Source organism: Macrotis lagotis, chromosome X (assembly GCF_037893015.1).
Source record: "Macrotis lagotis isolate mMagLag1 chromosome X, bilby.v1.9.chrom.fasta, whole genome shotgun sequence".
Lineage (NCBI taxonomy): Eukaryota > Metazoa > Chordata > Mammalia > Peramelemorphia > Peramelidae > Macrotis > Macrotis lagotis.
Window position 1 is genome coordinate 301,829,171 of NC_133666.1, and position 13,483 is coordinate 301,842,653.

Consider the following 13,483-nt stretch of genomic DNA (forward strand, 5'->3'; position numbering starts at 1 on the left):
AGGCTTGAAAGTAATGACATAAAAGCCACTCAGTGTTTGTAGGGACAGGGGGATGGGTACGTAGGTACTTAGTATATATGTAGGGCAATAGAAGGATTTTCTTTGTTAATGTCTTCCTTTAGTGGACATTACTTGGTACAGTGGATAGAGTGCTGGTCATCAAATTGAGAGGTCCTGAAATCAAATCCAGGCCCCTGTTAGCTGTTTGACCCTGGGCAAGTCATTTAATGCTCTTTGCCTCAGTTTCCTCATCTATAAAGTTAATTGAAGAAGGGCAGCTAGGTGGTGCAGTGGATGCAGTATTGGTCCTGGAGTCAGGAGGATCTGAATTCAAATTCATTCTCAAATACTTAATAATTACCTAACTGTGTGACCTTGGGCAAGTCACTTAACTCCATTGCCTTGCAACTCCCTTCCCTCACAAAAATAGTTAATTGGAGGAGAAATATCTGTAAGCCATTATAAAAAAAGAGGCTTGAAATAAAATTTCAAGAAATCATAAGGAAAACTGTCCTGATATTCTAGACCAATGGATAAAATAGAAATTGAAAGAGAATACTGATGACCTTGTGGAAGAGATCTCAAAATGAAAACACTCAGGAATATTATAGCCAAATTCCAGAGCTCCCAGGTTAAGGAGAAATAGTACCAACAGCCAGAAAGAACCCCAGATGAGGTCATTGGAAAGGTGAACATCACCACAACAATTGAGATAATAAATGTTACCCCTATTTTCTTTAAAAAAAACAACTGAAGCATAATAAATTCTATAATAAACCTTTACCTTTACTCTCTATGTGTCTTTCAAGTGTATTTCTTCAAAACAACATATTGTTGGAGTCTGGTTTTTAATTCATTGCTCTATCCACTTTTGTTTTATGGTTGAGTTCATCCCATTCACATTCATAGTTATGCTCATTTCTCTCTGTACTATTTTTCCTTGTTTATCCTTCTCTCTCTCTTTTTAAAACTCATTTTTCTTCAAAAGTCTATTTTGTTATGACTACTACCTACTTTAGTCCATCTTTCCTTCCATCAGCCTCTTACCCCCTATCATTATATAATTCCTCCTCTACTTCCCTGGAGGGTAAGACAGATTTCTATACTCAACTGAGAGTGCATGTTACTCCCTCTGAGACAAATTCAATGAGAATAAAGTTTAAAAAAGTGCCTGACACTCCACCATTTTCTCCTCTATTGTAAAAGCTCTTCATTTTGTAATTCATTTCTCTTAGATAATGTATTCCTTCCTTCTCTCCCAGTATATCTTTCTCTCATGCCTTTAAATTAATTTAATTCTTTGAATAGTCAACCCATATCTCTATCCTCTGTCTGTATACTCTTTCTATATTCCCTAAAATAGAAAAAAGTTCTTAGGAGTTTCAATTATCATCTTCCCATATAGAAATGTAAGCATATTAACCTTATTAATTAACTTATGATATATTTTTCATGTTTATACCTTTGTATTTTTTTGAGTCTTGTATTTGAAGGTCAGATTTCCTCTTTGATTCATGTCTTTTCATCTTACATCTTTGTTTTCCCAGGATTATAGCCAATTTTGCTGTTTGTAATCCTAGCATCTTTGCTTTTCAGAATATCATATTCCAAGCATTTCTATGTCTTTAATGTGGAAGCTGCTAAATCTTATATAACCCTAATTGTGACTCTATGATATTTGAAGTTTCTTTCTGGCTGTTGGTAATATTTCCTCCTTGACCTGGGAGCTCTGGAATTTAGCTATAATATTCTTGAGTGTTTTCATTTTGAGATCTCTTCCACAAGGTCATCAGTATTCTCTTTCAATTTCTATTTTATCCACTGGTCTAGAATATCAGGACAATTTTCCTTATGATTTCTTGAAATTTGATTCCAAGGGTTTTTTTTTGATCATGGCTTACAGGTAGCTCAATCATTCTTAAATCATCTCTTCTCAATCTATTTTCTAGGTCAGTTTGTTTTCCAATAAGGTATTTCACATTTTCTTTTATTTCTTCCTTCTTTTCATTTTGTTTGATTGTTCTTTGTATTTCTTAAGTGACTTGCCCAAAGTCACACAGTTAGTGAGGGGCAGGTGTCCAAGGTCAGTGCTCTATCCACTGTACCACCTAGTTGTCTTGTATCCAGGGCCATCTCCAGTTGTCCTGATTCATATCTGGCCACTGGACCAGTTGATTGAAGGAAAAAGTGAAACTGGTGACTTAGCACAGCCTCTCTCACTGAAATTCAATTCATGTGCTTCTCATGGCATCACCTCCCCTGATGTCATGGTCTTCTTGGAGCATGAAGAACAAACATCATCGTTATCATTCCTTAGAGTCGTTGGCTTCCATTTGCCTCAGTCTAATTTTTTTTTTTTTTAGTTTTTGCAAGGCAATGGCTTTAAGTGGTTTGCCCAAGGACACACAGCTAGGAAATTATTAAGTGTCTAAGACCAGATTTGAGCTCAGGTATTCCTGACCCCAGGGATGGTGCTCTATCCACTGAACCACCTTAGCTGTCCCTTTCAGTCTAATTTTTAAGGAATTATTTTCTTCAGTTAGCTTTTGTAACTCTTTCCATTTGAGCAATTCTGCTTTTTTTTAAAAGCATTATTTTATTCAGCAGATTTTTGTGCTTTTACTGACTGGTCAATTCTATTTTTTTAAGGAATTATTTGCTTCATTGTTGTATTTATGTGTGTGTGTGTGTGTGTGTGTGTGTGTGTGTGTGTGAGAGTGTGTGTGTGTGTGTGTTTGTGTGTAAGGTGGGTCTTTTACTATGCTATTGATGCTGTTTCTACAGCTTTCTTGCACTACTCTCATTTTTTTCCTCAATTTTGTTCCCTCCATTTCTCTTATTTTATTTTAAAAATCCTTCTTGAGCACTTTCTTGTATACTTGTTGGGCTTATGTCCAATTAATATCTTTCTTTGAGGTTTTGTTTGTTATTGCTTTGACACCATCTTCTGTTAATTTTGTACTTTAACTTCCCCTGTCAACCCAATAACTTTTTATAGCAAAGTTCTTTTTTTTTGCTTATTTTTTTCCAGTCTGTTTCTTTGTTTTTTTTTTTTACTTTATGTTATAATTGGGTTCTGGTCCTGGGTTGGAGGGGACACTCTCCCAAGTTTTAGGCCTTTCATGCTACTGTTTTCAGAGTTACCTGTCAACTTGCTAAGTTGTCTTAGGTTAAAAACCTATTTTACCTAGATTCTTTGTTCAATTTGAGTCATTATTTTAGAGTTCTTTGGAGAGGAATTTGGTATAGTTTGGTTGAATGCTTCTCTGCTATCTTGGCTGCAGTTTGCCCCCCAAAATTTTTTTAACATTGAATAATTTTGTTAAACACAATGACAAAAACACAATTAAGCAAAATTTATGGGATGCTACTAAAACCATTTTTAGAGAAAATTTTACATCTCTTAATTTTTATATTACTAAAAGAGAAAAAGAAAAAAAAATCAATGGATTGAATGTGGAATTAAAAAATAGAAAATAGTCAATTAAAATTCCCCAATTAAACATTAAGATAGAATACTGACAATCAAAGAAGAGATTAATAAAATTAACCAAAAATGTTAGACTAATAAATAAAACTGGGAGCTGGTTTTATGAAAAAACAAACAAAAATAAAACTAACTAATTTGCTTTTAAAAAGAAGAAAACTAAATAACTAGCATCAAGAATGTAAAGGGTAAATGTGCAACCAATGAAGATGAAATTAAAGCAATTATTAGGAGCTATTTTGCCCAATTATATTTCAATAAAACTGACAATTTAAATGGAATATATGAATATTTACAAAAACATTAACTGGCAAAATTAGCAGTTGTAGAAATTGAATATTTAATTCTATCTTAGAAAAAGAAATTGAATATGCCATAAAGAGTACCAACTATATTTTCAGTATATGACCATTGCTCCATATGTTCCCCCATGGCCTCTGATGTTGAGCTTTTCCAATTAGTCTACAATGGAGATTTGGAAAGGAAAGACTCCCATATTCCATGTGGATTAACAGAATGCACCTTTAACCATTACTTGGCTATTCAGAGGGTAATGAAAAATTTTTTTTAACCATTCTGAAATTTCTGAGGCATCACCATCATCATCATCATCATCATCATTAACAACAACAACATCATTATTCTATATCACCAATGCTTAGGATGATGACTTGAGGTACAATAAAAATATTTTTTGAATTGAAGTCTTCTGACTTCTAAGAAGAAAGGTTAGGAAATCTCAGGCACTTATTTAAAAAAAAAGATAGGGGACTGTCAGAAAGACTATGTTCTTCCTCATTCTAAGACTGCCTAAAATTAAAAAATAATTTTTATGAATTATCAGCATATTCTATGCAAATTTAGGCACTTGTGTGTCAGGGAAACAAAACTCATACAGCTCTTAGCCTCAATACTCATAATAATCTTCTAATAAATATTAGCAAATAAACATTCAAGGAAAGAAATTGATCTGACTTTTAAGGAAATACCTGAAAATTGTCTGCTTTAAAATTTCAGTCTAAAACAAGAGAGTGAAATAAAAAAAATCCTGAATTCTAGGGCACCCAATAATAAAAGTCTTATATGGAGAATGTTTCCAGTGAAACCTCAGAAATGCTAGGACCAAATATTTATCAGATGAAGCTTCCACATATAAAAGACTGATTAAGTCTTTATTGGAGGGGGCAGCTAGGTGGCACAGTGAATAGAGCACTGGCCTTGGAGTCCAGAGTACCTGGGTTCAAATCCGACCTCAGACACTTAATAATTACCTAGTTTTGTGGCCTTGGGCAAGACACTTAACCCCATTGCCTTGAAAAATCTAAAAAAATAAAAAAAAATCTTTATTAGGTATCAGAACTTGTAGGGTACAAGGTGAGTGATTTATTGGCTTACCTACATACTCATTATTCGGTCCTGAAAAAATACAACCTCACGTTATAGTTGTTAATTGCAAAATTTTTCCTTGCTTTTAATACTTGCTAGAAGTCAAATTTTCCTCCCTTTGTCATTCTCATTAATAACTCTTGTGGCTAATTGTTATGGAAAACTGCCTATTTTCTGTGCCTTATTGTTTTGTTTGTGGCTTAGTCACCATACTCTTGAATAATGCCCTATTTATTTATATTGGCTTCTGACTCCCTATGAAGATGAAATTAGATTATTTAGTTGCCTTTGATTTACATTTAGTAGTTCTTGCCAAGGCTGAAATGCAAATAGAGGTTTTCTTACAAATGTTGTTTCTGACAGACATGGAAGAAGAATTTAATTACCATCTGGAAACCACATAAGGTATGTGTCATATCAAGAAGTCAAGAATAGACATATCTGAAGAAAAGAACCTAAGTTAGCAAAATCCTTACTTTTTACTTTGACAAAAATGAATAATGCACTGACCCCATTCTTATTTCTACACTGTTTCCTTCTCCTTGCCAACCACCTGCCTAGTTATTCTTGTTGATAGTTGACTTATGGCTATTCTTTTCTCAGATAATGGATGAAAAACAAAGCTTGATTTACATACATTTTCAACTTTATTAGCACTATTATCCTCTACTTATCCTGAATTCAGGAAAATTGGACCAGATTCCTTATGTCTGAAGCTTCCCTGTCTCCAAACCTTTCTCCCTATGTTTTAGAGTTCAGCATACCCCTATTTCTAACCTCTTTAACCAGAAGCACAGTCCATTCAATTAGGCCTCTACTCCATAGCCTTCAGTAATATAAATTCCTGGAAGCTATCTTCCTTTCTATTGAACGATAATAGCACTTTATTTTTTCTCATGTATTGAATCATTGTACTTTTAAATACTCTTATAGAATTCTAGAATTGCAAAGGATGTCAATGACCATCAGTTCTAATCTATACCAGGGGAAAACTCCCACAATTCTTTACTAAAGAAGCAGTTGGTTCATATTCTGTTTGAAGACCTCTACTGAGGTTGAGCATATCTCTTCAGGCAGATCAATCAACTTTGGATAGTTCTAATTCTTAGAACTTTTTTCCTGAAGCAAAGCTCAAATTTTCCTTTTATCAACTCTAACCTATTATCCCCTGTTCTTCAAATAACCTGCATAATCACTTTTGTTTTCACCATATTTCTCTGAATTGCCATATATAACAGCTGACATTTTGTTCATTTCTTTGTCATTTTAAACTTATTTATACCTTGATTATACCTCATCTCCCCTACAAGATTTTAAGATTCATGTGAGGAGGGTCTATTTATCACTCATACTTTTATTCCCTTTATCCCCTAGTTCAGTGCCTTCCTCGGAGTGTCTGATGAAGAAAATTGAAATAAAACAGAAAGTAGTAAACAAGATGAATAATGTTGGAAATTCACTCATGTCCAACTTTTCATGACTCCATTTTGCGTTTCCTTCTCTGATTTACCTTACAGATTGGAAACTGAGGTAAAGAGGGTTAAATGACTCACCCAATGTCACACACAGACCATATTTGAACACAGGAAGAAGAATCTTCCTGACTCCAAATCTAGTACTCTATTTACTGTGCCACTCAGCTGATATCACATTAGAAACTGCGAAATATCTCTAGAAACAGAACAAAGGATCAGCCAATTCTGTGTTCATTGAACTGATCCAAAGTGATGATGCATTTCAAATATGCATTCACAATCTTCTATTTACATCAAATAAAGAAATCTTTTAAAGTCTTCTACAGATATGTAGCATAACATCTTGAATGAAAATACAATGCTGTATAAAAGAACACATTTATTTTTTAATTTAACATACAGATCATTAATTTCATTGAGCAACTTCTTTATTACCATAGGACAGTAAAAAGCATGGAATGAAAGAGAGAGATAAATAGGTTCCTCTTAATTTTTCTGGTACAGATATCAAGTCATCATAGAGAAGAAAGCATTGTATGTTTTTTCCCCATATGTAATCTTGATGGCAGGTATATTCTATCTGATTCATTGACTGTCCATAAGAAGGAAATGTGTATAATATATGGATATAATAATTTTAAATTTCTTTGTAAGCACTTTCCATATTTCCAATGGATCATCCAAAGTTCACATCAAGCCAATTGATCATAACTAAATCCCTTAAATTTTGAAAATCAAAACAAAAAGCTAGTCATCTTTTCAAAATAATTTAAGATCTGTATTATACTTAGGAGAGGAATTGCTGCATGGTGTACTGTAAGGTGACTTTAGAGTCAAGACATTCTGAGTATAATTCCTGATTCTAACACACTATCTGTTTCACCTTGGACAAAATAGTAATTCTCTAAGTATCCCAGTGAATTTTCTAAGACAGCACATTATACCATACAGTACAGAGCACTGGCTCTGGAGTTAGTACGCCTGGATTTAAATCCTGCTTTTAATACTCTTCACCACTGTGACCTCGAACAAACCTTCCTGTGTCTCCATTTCCTCATAAGTACAAAGAGGAAGTGTGACTATATAATCTTTGCAGTCCTGTCTAATTTTAGATTTAAGATCTATCAGTTGTAGAGTAAATGCTAAATCTGCTTTGGTAAGGAGAATTTTCTTGCTAGGAATTTCCTACATCAATGAAATCATATGTCTGGACAAAGCATTATTATACCTACAGGGTAAAAAATAATTGAGGGAGTGTCAATTCAGGCAGGATCCATTATTCACTTATAGCTTTTCTCACATGCTAGGAAAACACTGCAAAGAGATTAAAACTAGAAATTTAATCTCTCTCTCTCTCTCTCTCTTTCTCTCTCTCTCTCTCTCTCCCTCTCTCTTTCCTCTAAGAAGATTTTAATATTAAGTGTACAAGGTTTTGTTTAATTCCATTGAAGATTATTTGATTGGAATGAAGAATGAAAGATGATCCCTATGGTCAGGTACTTAGGGGGAGATCAGTTAGCTCTATAGGTGGCTCTATAGATATCTTTGGGGTACTGAGGCTAGAGAACTCCACTTGTATTCAGGAAAACCTGAATTCAAATCTTGCCTGAAGCACATACAAGGTATTCAACTCAATTTCTTATTCGTAAAAGACAATAAAAATAGCATCTCCCACATGAGATGTTTTTGTGAGAATCAAATGAGGTAATATATGGAAAACATTTTACCAAAGTAAAAGTGTTCTATGAATGCTAGTTGTTATGATGATGATGAAGATGATGAAGAATTTGTTTCTCCAGTTTGTTGTTGAAAGCAGAGAATGATTAGACAGCATAAGGGCCAGTCCCTTGGTTCCCCTCCCCATCCTGTGTTCCAGTTTTCACCTACTTTCTCTGCTGGGCTGAAGAGCGCCTGGTACATATCACAGCTACAATCACCACCACCAATACTGTGATGACTCCAACAGTGACAACAATGATCACAAGCAAGTTGCTGTTCTTCTGAGGAGTGACACTGCCATGTGGGGGGTGCATTTGTCCTATTGGTGGCTCTGAAAGAAGACAAAAATGTCATAGACATGGTAAACAATTTCTATAGTGCTTAATCCTGTAATTGAAGCAATGTTTTATGGATAAAACCTCTAAAATGGGGAGGAAACAATAATCTCTGAGAGGAAATGGCCAAATTGTACTATTTAGTGGGAGAGAAGAGTAATGAATGCTTTTTGCCACAAAAATGATTCTGTGATGTAAATCAGAGGTCATGGTTTATGAGCAATCTCCTACTTATTTGATGCTTCCAAATATAAACCACGTAACAACATATACTCACAAATTACTCCCCTCCTCTCCTCAAGAAATCATCTGTAGAGCACATATACAGTGAATCCTTCTTCCCTTTGATAAAATGCAATTCCTGTAATGGCAGAGTCTCTTTTATTTTTGTTTTTATTTCCCCCAGTATCTAGTTCTATGCCTGCCTATTCTAAGAGCTTAATAAATGCTTGTTTGACTAAGTGATCTTATCAGATCCCATGAGTTCAATTACCATTTTTATATAGATAATTCCCAGATCTGCTAAGCCAGCTTTAACTTTTTTTCTAGACTTCACATTATATCTTGAAGTAGAAGTCATATAGGCATCCCAAACTCAACATGTGCAAATGAAATTATCTTTTCTATAAATCCCTTCCCGATTTTCCCTTTCCTTATGACCATCAAAGGTGCCATCATCAAAGCATCACTTTTTTTCTAAACATTGTTTCCTGAAACTTAGGTGACATACTAAACTCTCTCTCTCTCTCTCTCTCTCTCTCTCTCTCTCTATATATATATATATATATATATATATATATATATACACACACATATGTGTGTGTGTGTGTATGTATGTATGTATTTCCCTTCTGTGTGTATGTGTGTGTAGCTAATTTCTTACCCTCTCTTGATGTTTCTGCCTCTTTCATATACAGTCACTTCTCTCCATTATTTAGTCTTTCATCTCTTAAATAGACTATTAAAATGGCTTTGGGAGTTGGTTTCTGTGCCTCATGTCTTTTTCTTGTTAATCCACTTCTAATCAACTGCCCAAGTGATTTTTTTCTTAAATTGCATCATTTCTCTGTTCAGCAACTTCTAGAAGTCTACCTATCACCTCCAGGATAAAATATAAAATCTTATTTTTAGAATTTAAATTTCTTCATAATCTACTGCTTTCCTAAATTTCCAGTCTTCTTCCCTCTCATTCCACACCATGCAGTCTACAATCTAGCCTCACTTACCTATTTTGAACTCCACAGACATAATACTCTTGTTTCTGTGCCTTTTATTCTAGTTGTTCATCATGCCAGGAATATTTTGTCCTCAATCTCCAGCCTCTAGTTTTCCCTAGATTCTTTTGAGCCTTACCTACAGGAGTTTTCTCCAAGTCCTGCCACAACCAGCCACTGATGCCTTCATTATTTATATGTTGTACTCCTGTTAGACCATAACCTTCTTGAGAGAAGTGTTTGCTTTACTTTGCAAGCTCAATCCTTAGCACAATGACCAGTTTACAGCAAGGACTTTGTAAATGTTGGTTTATTGTCTATATTTTTATTTATCTATCTTATATATGTGTTTTCCCTTGAATTTTGTCAAATTGAGGAGTAGATAGGGAGATATGGACCAGATAATAGTAAATTTCAGTAGATCTGAAACTGGTGGAAAAACTGGACATAATAATAATAACAAAAATGTATGTGCTTTAAAAGTTTGCAACAGGCTTTACATCCATGCAATCTCACTTGAGTCTCAAAAAAATAATAATTGCTCATATTTTACCAATTCAACAAATGAGAAGAGTCAGATAATTTAACTTTCAGTGTCATAAACATGTTCCAAAGATGAGATCAGAATACTGTTTTCCTGACCCCAGGTCTTTAACTCTATCTCCTGTAGCATACTGTCTTCTTCAAAATAGCCATTAATAAGTCAATATCAATCTGGAGAAATAGTTCAGTGAATGAAAAACCTCAAGGATATGTACTTGACCTTATTCAGTTCAACATTTTATCAATGAATTGAATTGAAACATTGATAGTGTTGTTATGTAATTTTCAGATAACTTTGAATTTGGAGGTAAAGTTAACTTTAACATCATCATCATCATCATCATCATCATTATACAATCCATATTCAAACAAGATCTCTATAGAATAAAACATTGGATCAAGTCAACTATTCTAAAATTCAAAAGAAATATGTCAAATTCTACTCGTTTGAAAAAAGCAAATATATACATACTCAGGATGGGAGAGAAGTTTAGTAGCATTCTTATGAAAATGAATCAGTACTATGAGATGACAGACAAAAGAAGCATATGTTTTCCCAGGCTACATGTTCAGAAAGGTGGAGGTAATACATTCTCCTATACTTTTAACTGATCAGTTAATATATGGAGGAATATGTCCATTTCTTGGTACCATAATTTTGGAAAAACATAAACAAAGTTGAGCCTGAACAGAAGAGGCTCATAGGATGATGAAAGCCCTAAGTAATGTATCATATAATGGTAGAAGCAACTAACCTAGAGAAAATTTGAAGTAGATATGATAATTATCTTGAAATATCTGAAAGGCTATAATATAGTGAAGGGAGGGAGGAGGAGAATTAGAGGTAGGATTAGAATTATTCTCCTTGGACTCTTAAGAAAAAAGAAAGAACAAATATTAGAAAATTTCACCTTGGCATAAAAAAACTATTCTTAAATCTGAGAATGTTTAAAAAGGGAAAGGGTTGGCTAGAGGGTAATGGTTCCTCTTCATTGAAGGCTTTCAAGTAGAATTAACTTATGAATGGGGATATTATAGAATTATTGGTCAAATATGGTTAGAACTTGACCTGTAAAATTCCTTCTAGTTCATAAATTCTGTAACAGTATTTCTAGATTGGTAGATCATGGGAATTTTCTAGACAGAGCAATTTTGGATTTTAGTAAAGCATTTGACAGAATGTCTCATGCCATCCTCATGGACAAGATGGGAAAAATATAAATTATATCATAGAACACATACGTAGATTTAAAACTGGACTTAAAGAAAGGAATGTCATCCCAGAGGGAGATTTCTAATCAGGGTCATGGGAGCACTGTCCTTGAGCCTATTCTGGTTATCTTTTAAAAGGTGTTTTACTTGAAGACACATATGACATGCTTATCCAAGTATGTGTGAATGACATCAAGTGAGAATGCTAGTGACAGCATTCAAAAGTAGCCTGGAAGACTAGAATGATGGACCAAACTCAATAAGAAGTATGTAATAAGGGCAAATGTAAATTCCTACATTTGAGTGAGGAAAAAAAATAAACTGGAAAAGATGATTAGTTGACAGTTCAAGTGGAAATGACCTGGGCAAGCTGAAAATGGGTCACCTATGATATGGCAGTCAAAAATCTGCCTCTGTGATCTTAAACTGTATAAAGGGATAGTACATGCCCAGAAAGAGGGAACAATGGTGCTCCTTCGCTCATTCTCTATCTAGTTTTTAAAAATTGAGTCCATTTTGCTTAAAAAGATATATGTAATTGCCTATCATTTTTTCAAGTCTGATATGCAATGTGATAAGTATTTCTTTGCATGCTGAGTTGGACACATGCACACACATTTCAAAATACTCATTTGTCTCTGGAAACTACTTGGGGAGTGGGGCAAATGTATTATGATAATTCCTGGAATCTCACCATTACACCTAATTGGAAAATGAACCCCCTTTCCAAAGCACAAAATATAGATAACATAATTAAAGAGCAAAGGTTCTCAAACAGCATTGTTTGAGCCAAGGCTAAATTCTATAAATCCTATCACTTATCTGCTGGGATAGTACAATAGCAAAAGAGTTATTTCTGCCCTCTGCCTTTCATCTATTTATGTACTATCCAAATGCTTTAATCAACCAAAGAATTTATAATAATTTGGTATTTTCATCAAAGGTCTACCCCCTCTACTTCAGGTGCTTTATTCAGTCTCTTATTCTACAATACAAACACTCTGAAATTCCATTAGATGATGGGAGGGAGGAAGTTGAGAGCTTTTGTAAAATCCGGCTCACAGTCATCAGATGTTATCAATCTGCTTTATCTTCACAGCTTTTTCTTGGGTGTTGATATTGTATATCAGGTCAAGTTTAATTACTATTGTATTTCTCACCAGGAGAATTAAACAAATTGAAATAAAATGATGAAATGCTTCATGGGGAAACTTTCTCTTTGAAAGATTAAAAAAAAAGACCCATTATATATGAGTTCCTTCAATTACCATCATTCTCATGATCTGAAGTCTGGAGAAATATTTGATTAGCTTGCCTATTAATGTCAATTTGGGCTACAGAAACTTGAAAGGCCACTTTAAAATTTTAGCAGGGTCAGCTTCATCTATCAATGAAGGTTTTTTTAACTTGATTTTTTTTAAAAAAAAGAACATCACTTAGGAATTCCTTTTGAATAGAATATAATTTCCTGTCTGCTTGGTTTACATTTGTTAAATCTACAGTACTTAGAGCATAAGAATTAGCTTTTTTCCAATTATTTATCCTGGTACCCTTTTTTAATCTTTTGCCACCTACTATGGACTTCTCTACATAACAGTAATGCCTGTGGCAGTCTTTGAAACTATTGTAGCTATCTTGGCAGCAATGTCGATGTCAGCTCACTCCAAAGCAATTTTTTTGGGGGGGGCCTTGAAATTTCCATTTGTATCCTTTCGAAAGGCAGTACAACATGAGGAAGAACACTGACTCTACAGTTTGAAACATAGGTTCAATTTTTTTTTTCTGTCTTGGCCTCAGTTTTTCCATTAGTAAAATAAGATGTCTGATGAGAGAATTTCTGAGTACCCTTCCAGATGTCAATTCCTGGTCTTATGAATCTATAATCTTTGAATCCCTTGTCTAGGGATGAAGAAGTATTTCAGTTGTGCCTTTCCAACTCATTCAAATTACAATTCTTTCTTTTCTTTTAGTATCCATTCTTTGGATCAAAGATGGAAGGGACCTTAATGTAGTTGAACAACATTTTGCAGATGAGGAGATTGAAGTCCAGAGATTTTAAATAAGTAACTTTTCTAATGAAGAGTAACCATGAGAAATGGGAGAAATCCTATG

General features: G+C 34.1%; 1 protein-coding gene across 1 annotated transcript in view; it reads right to left on the reverse strand.

The window, feature by feature from the left end:
- Nucleotides 1-13,483, reverse strand: part of DCC (DCC netrin 1 receptor) — a 1,459,593-nt gene that overhangs the window by 75,506 nt on the left and 1,370,604 nt on the right. The window contains exon 22 of the mRNA XM_074202006.1: nt 8,236-8,398. Coding sequence (XP_074058107.1) covers nt 8,236-8,398 — 163 coding nt within the window. The remainder of the gene's footprint in view (nt 1-8,235; nt 8,399-13,483) is intronic.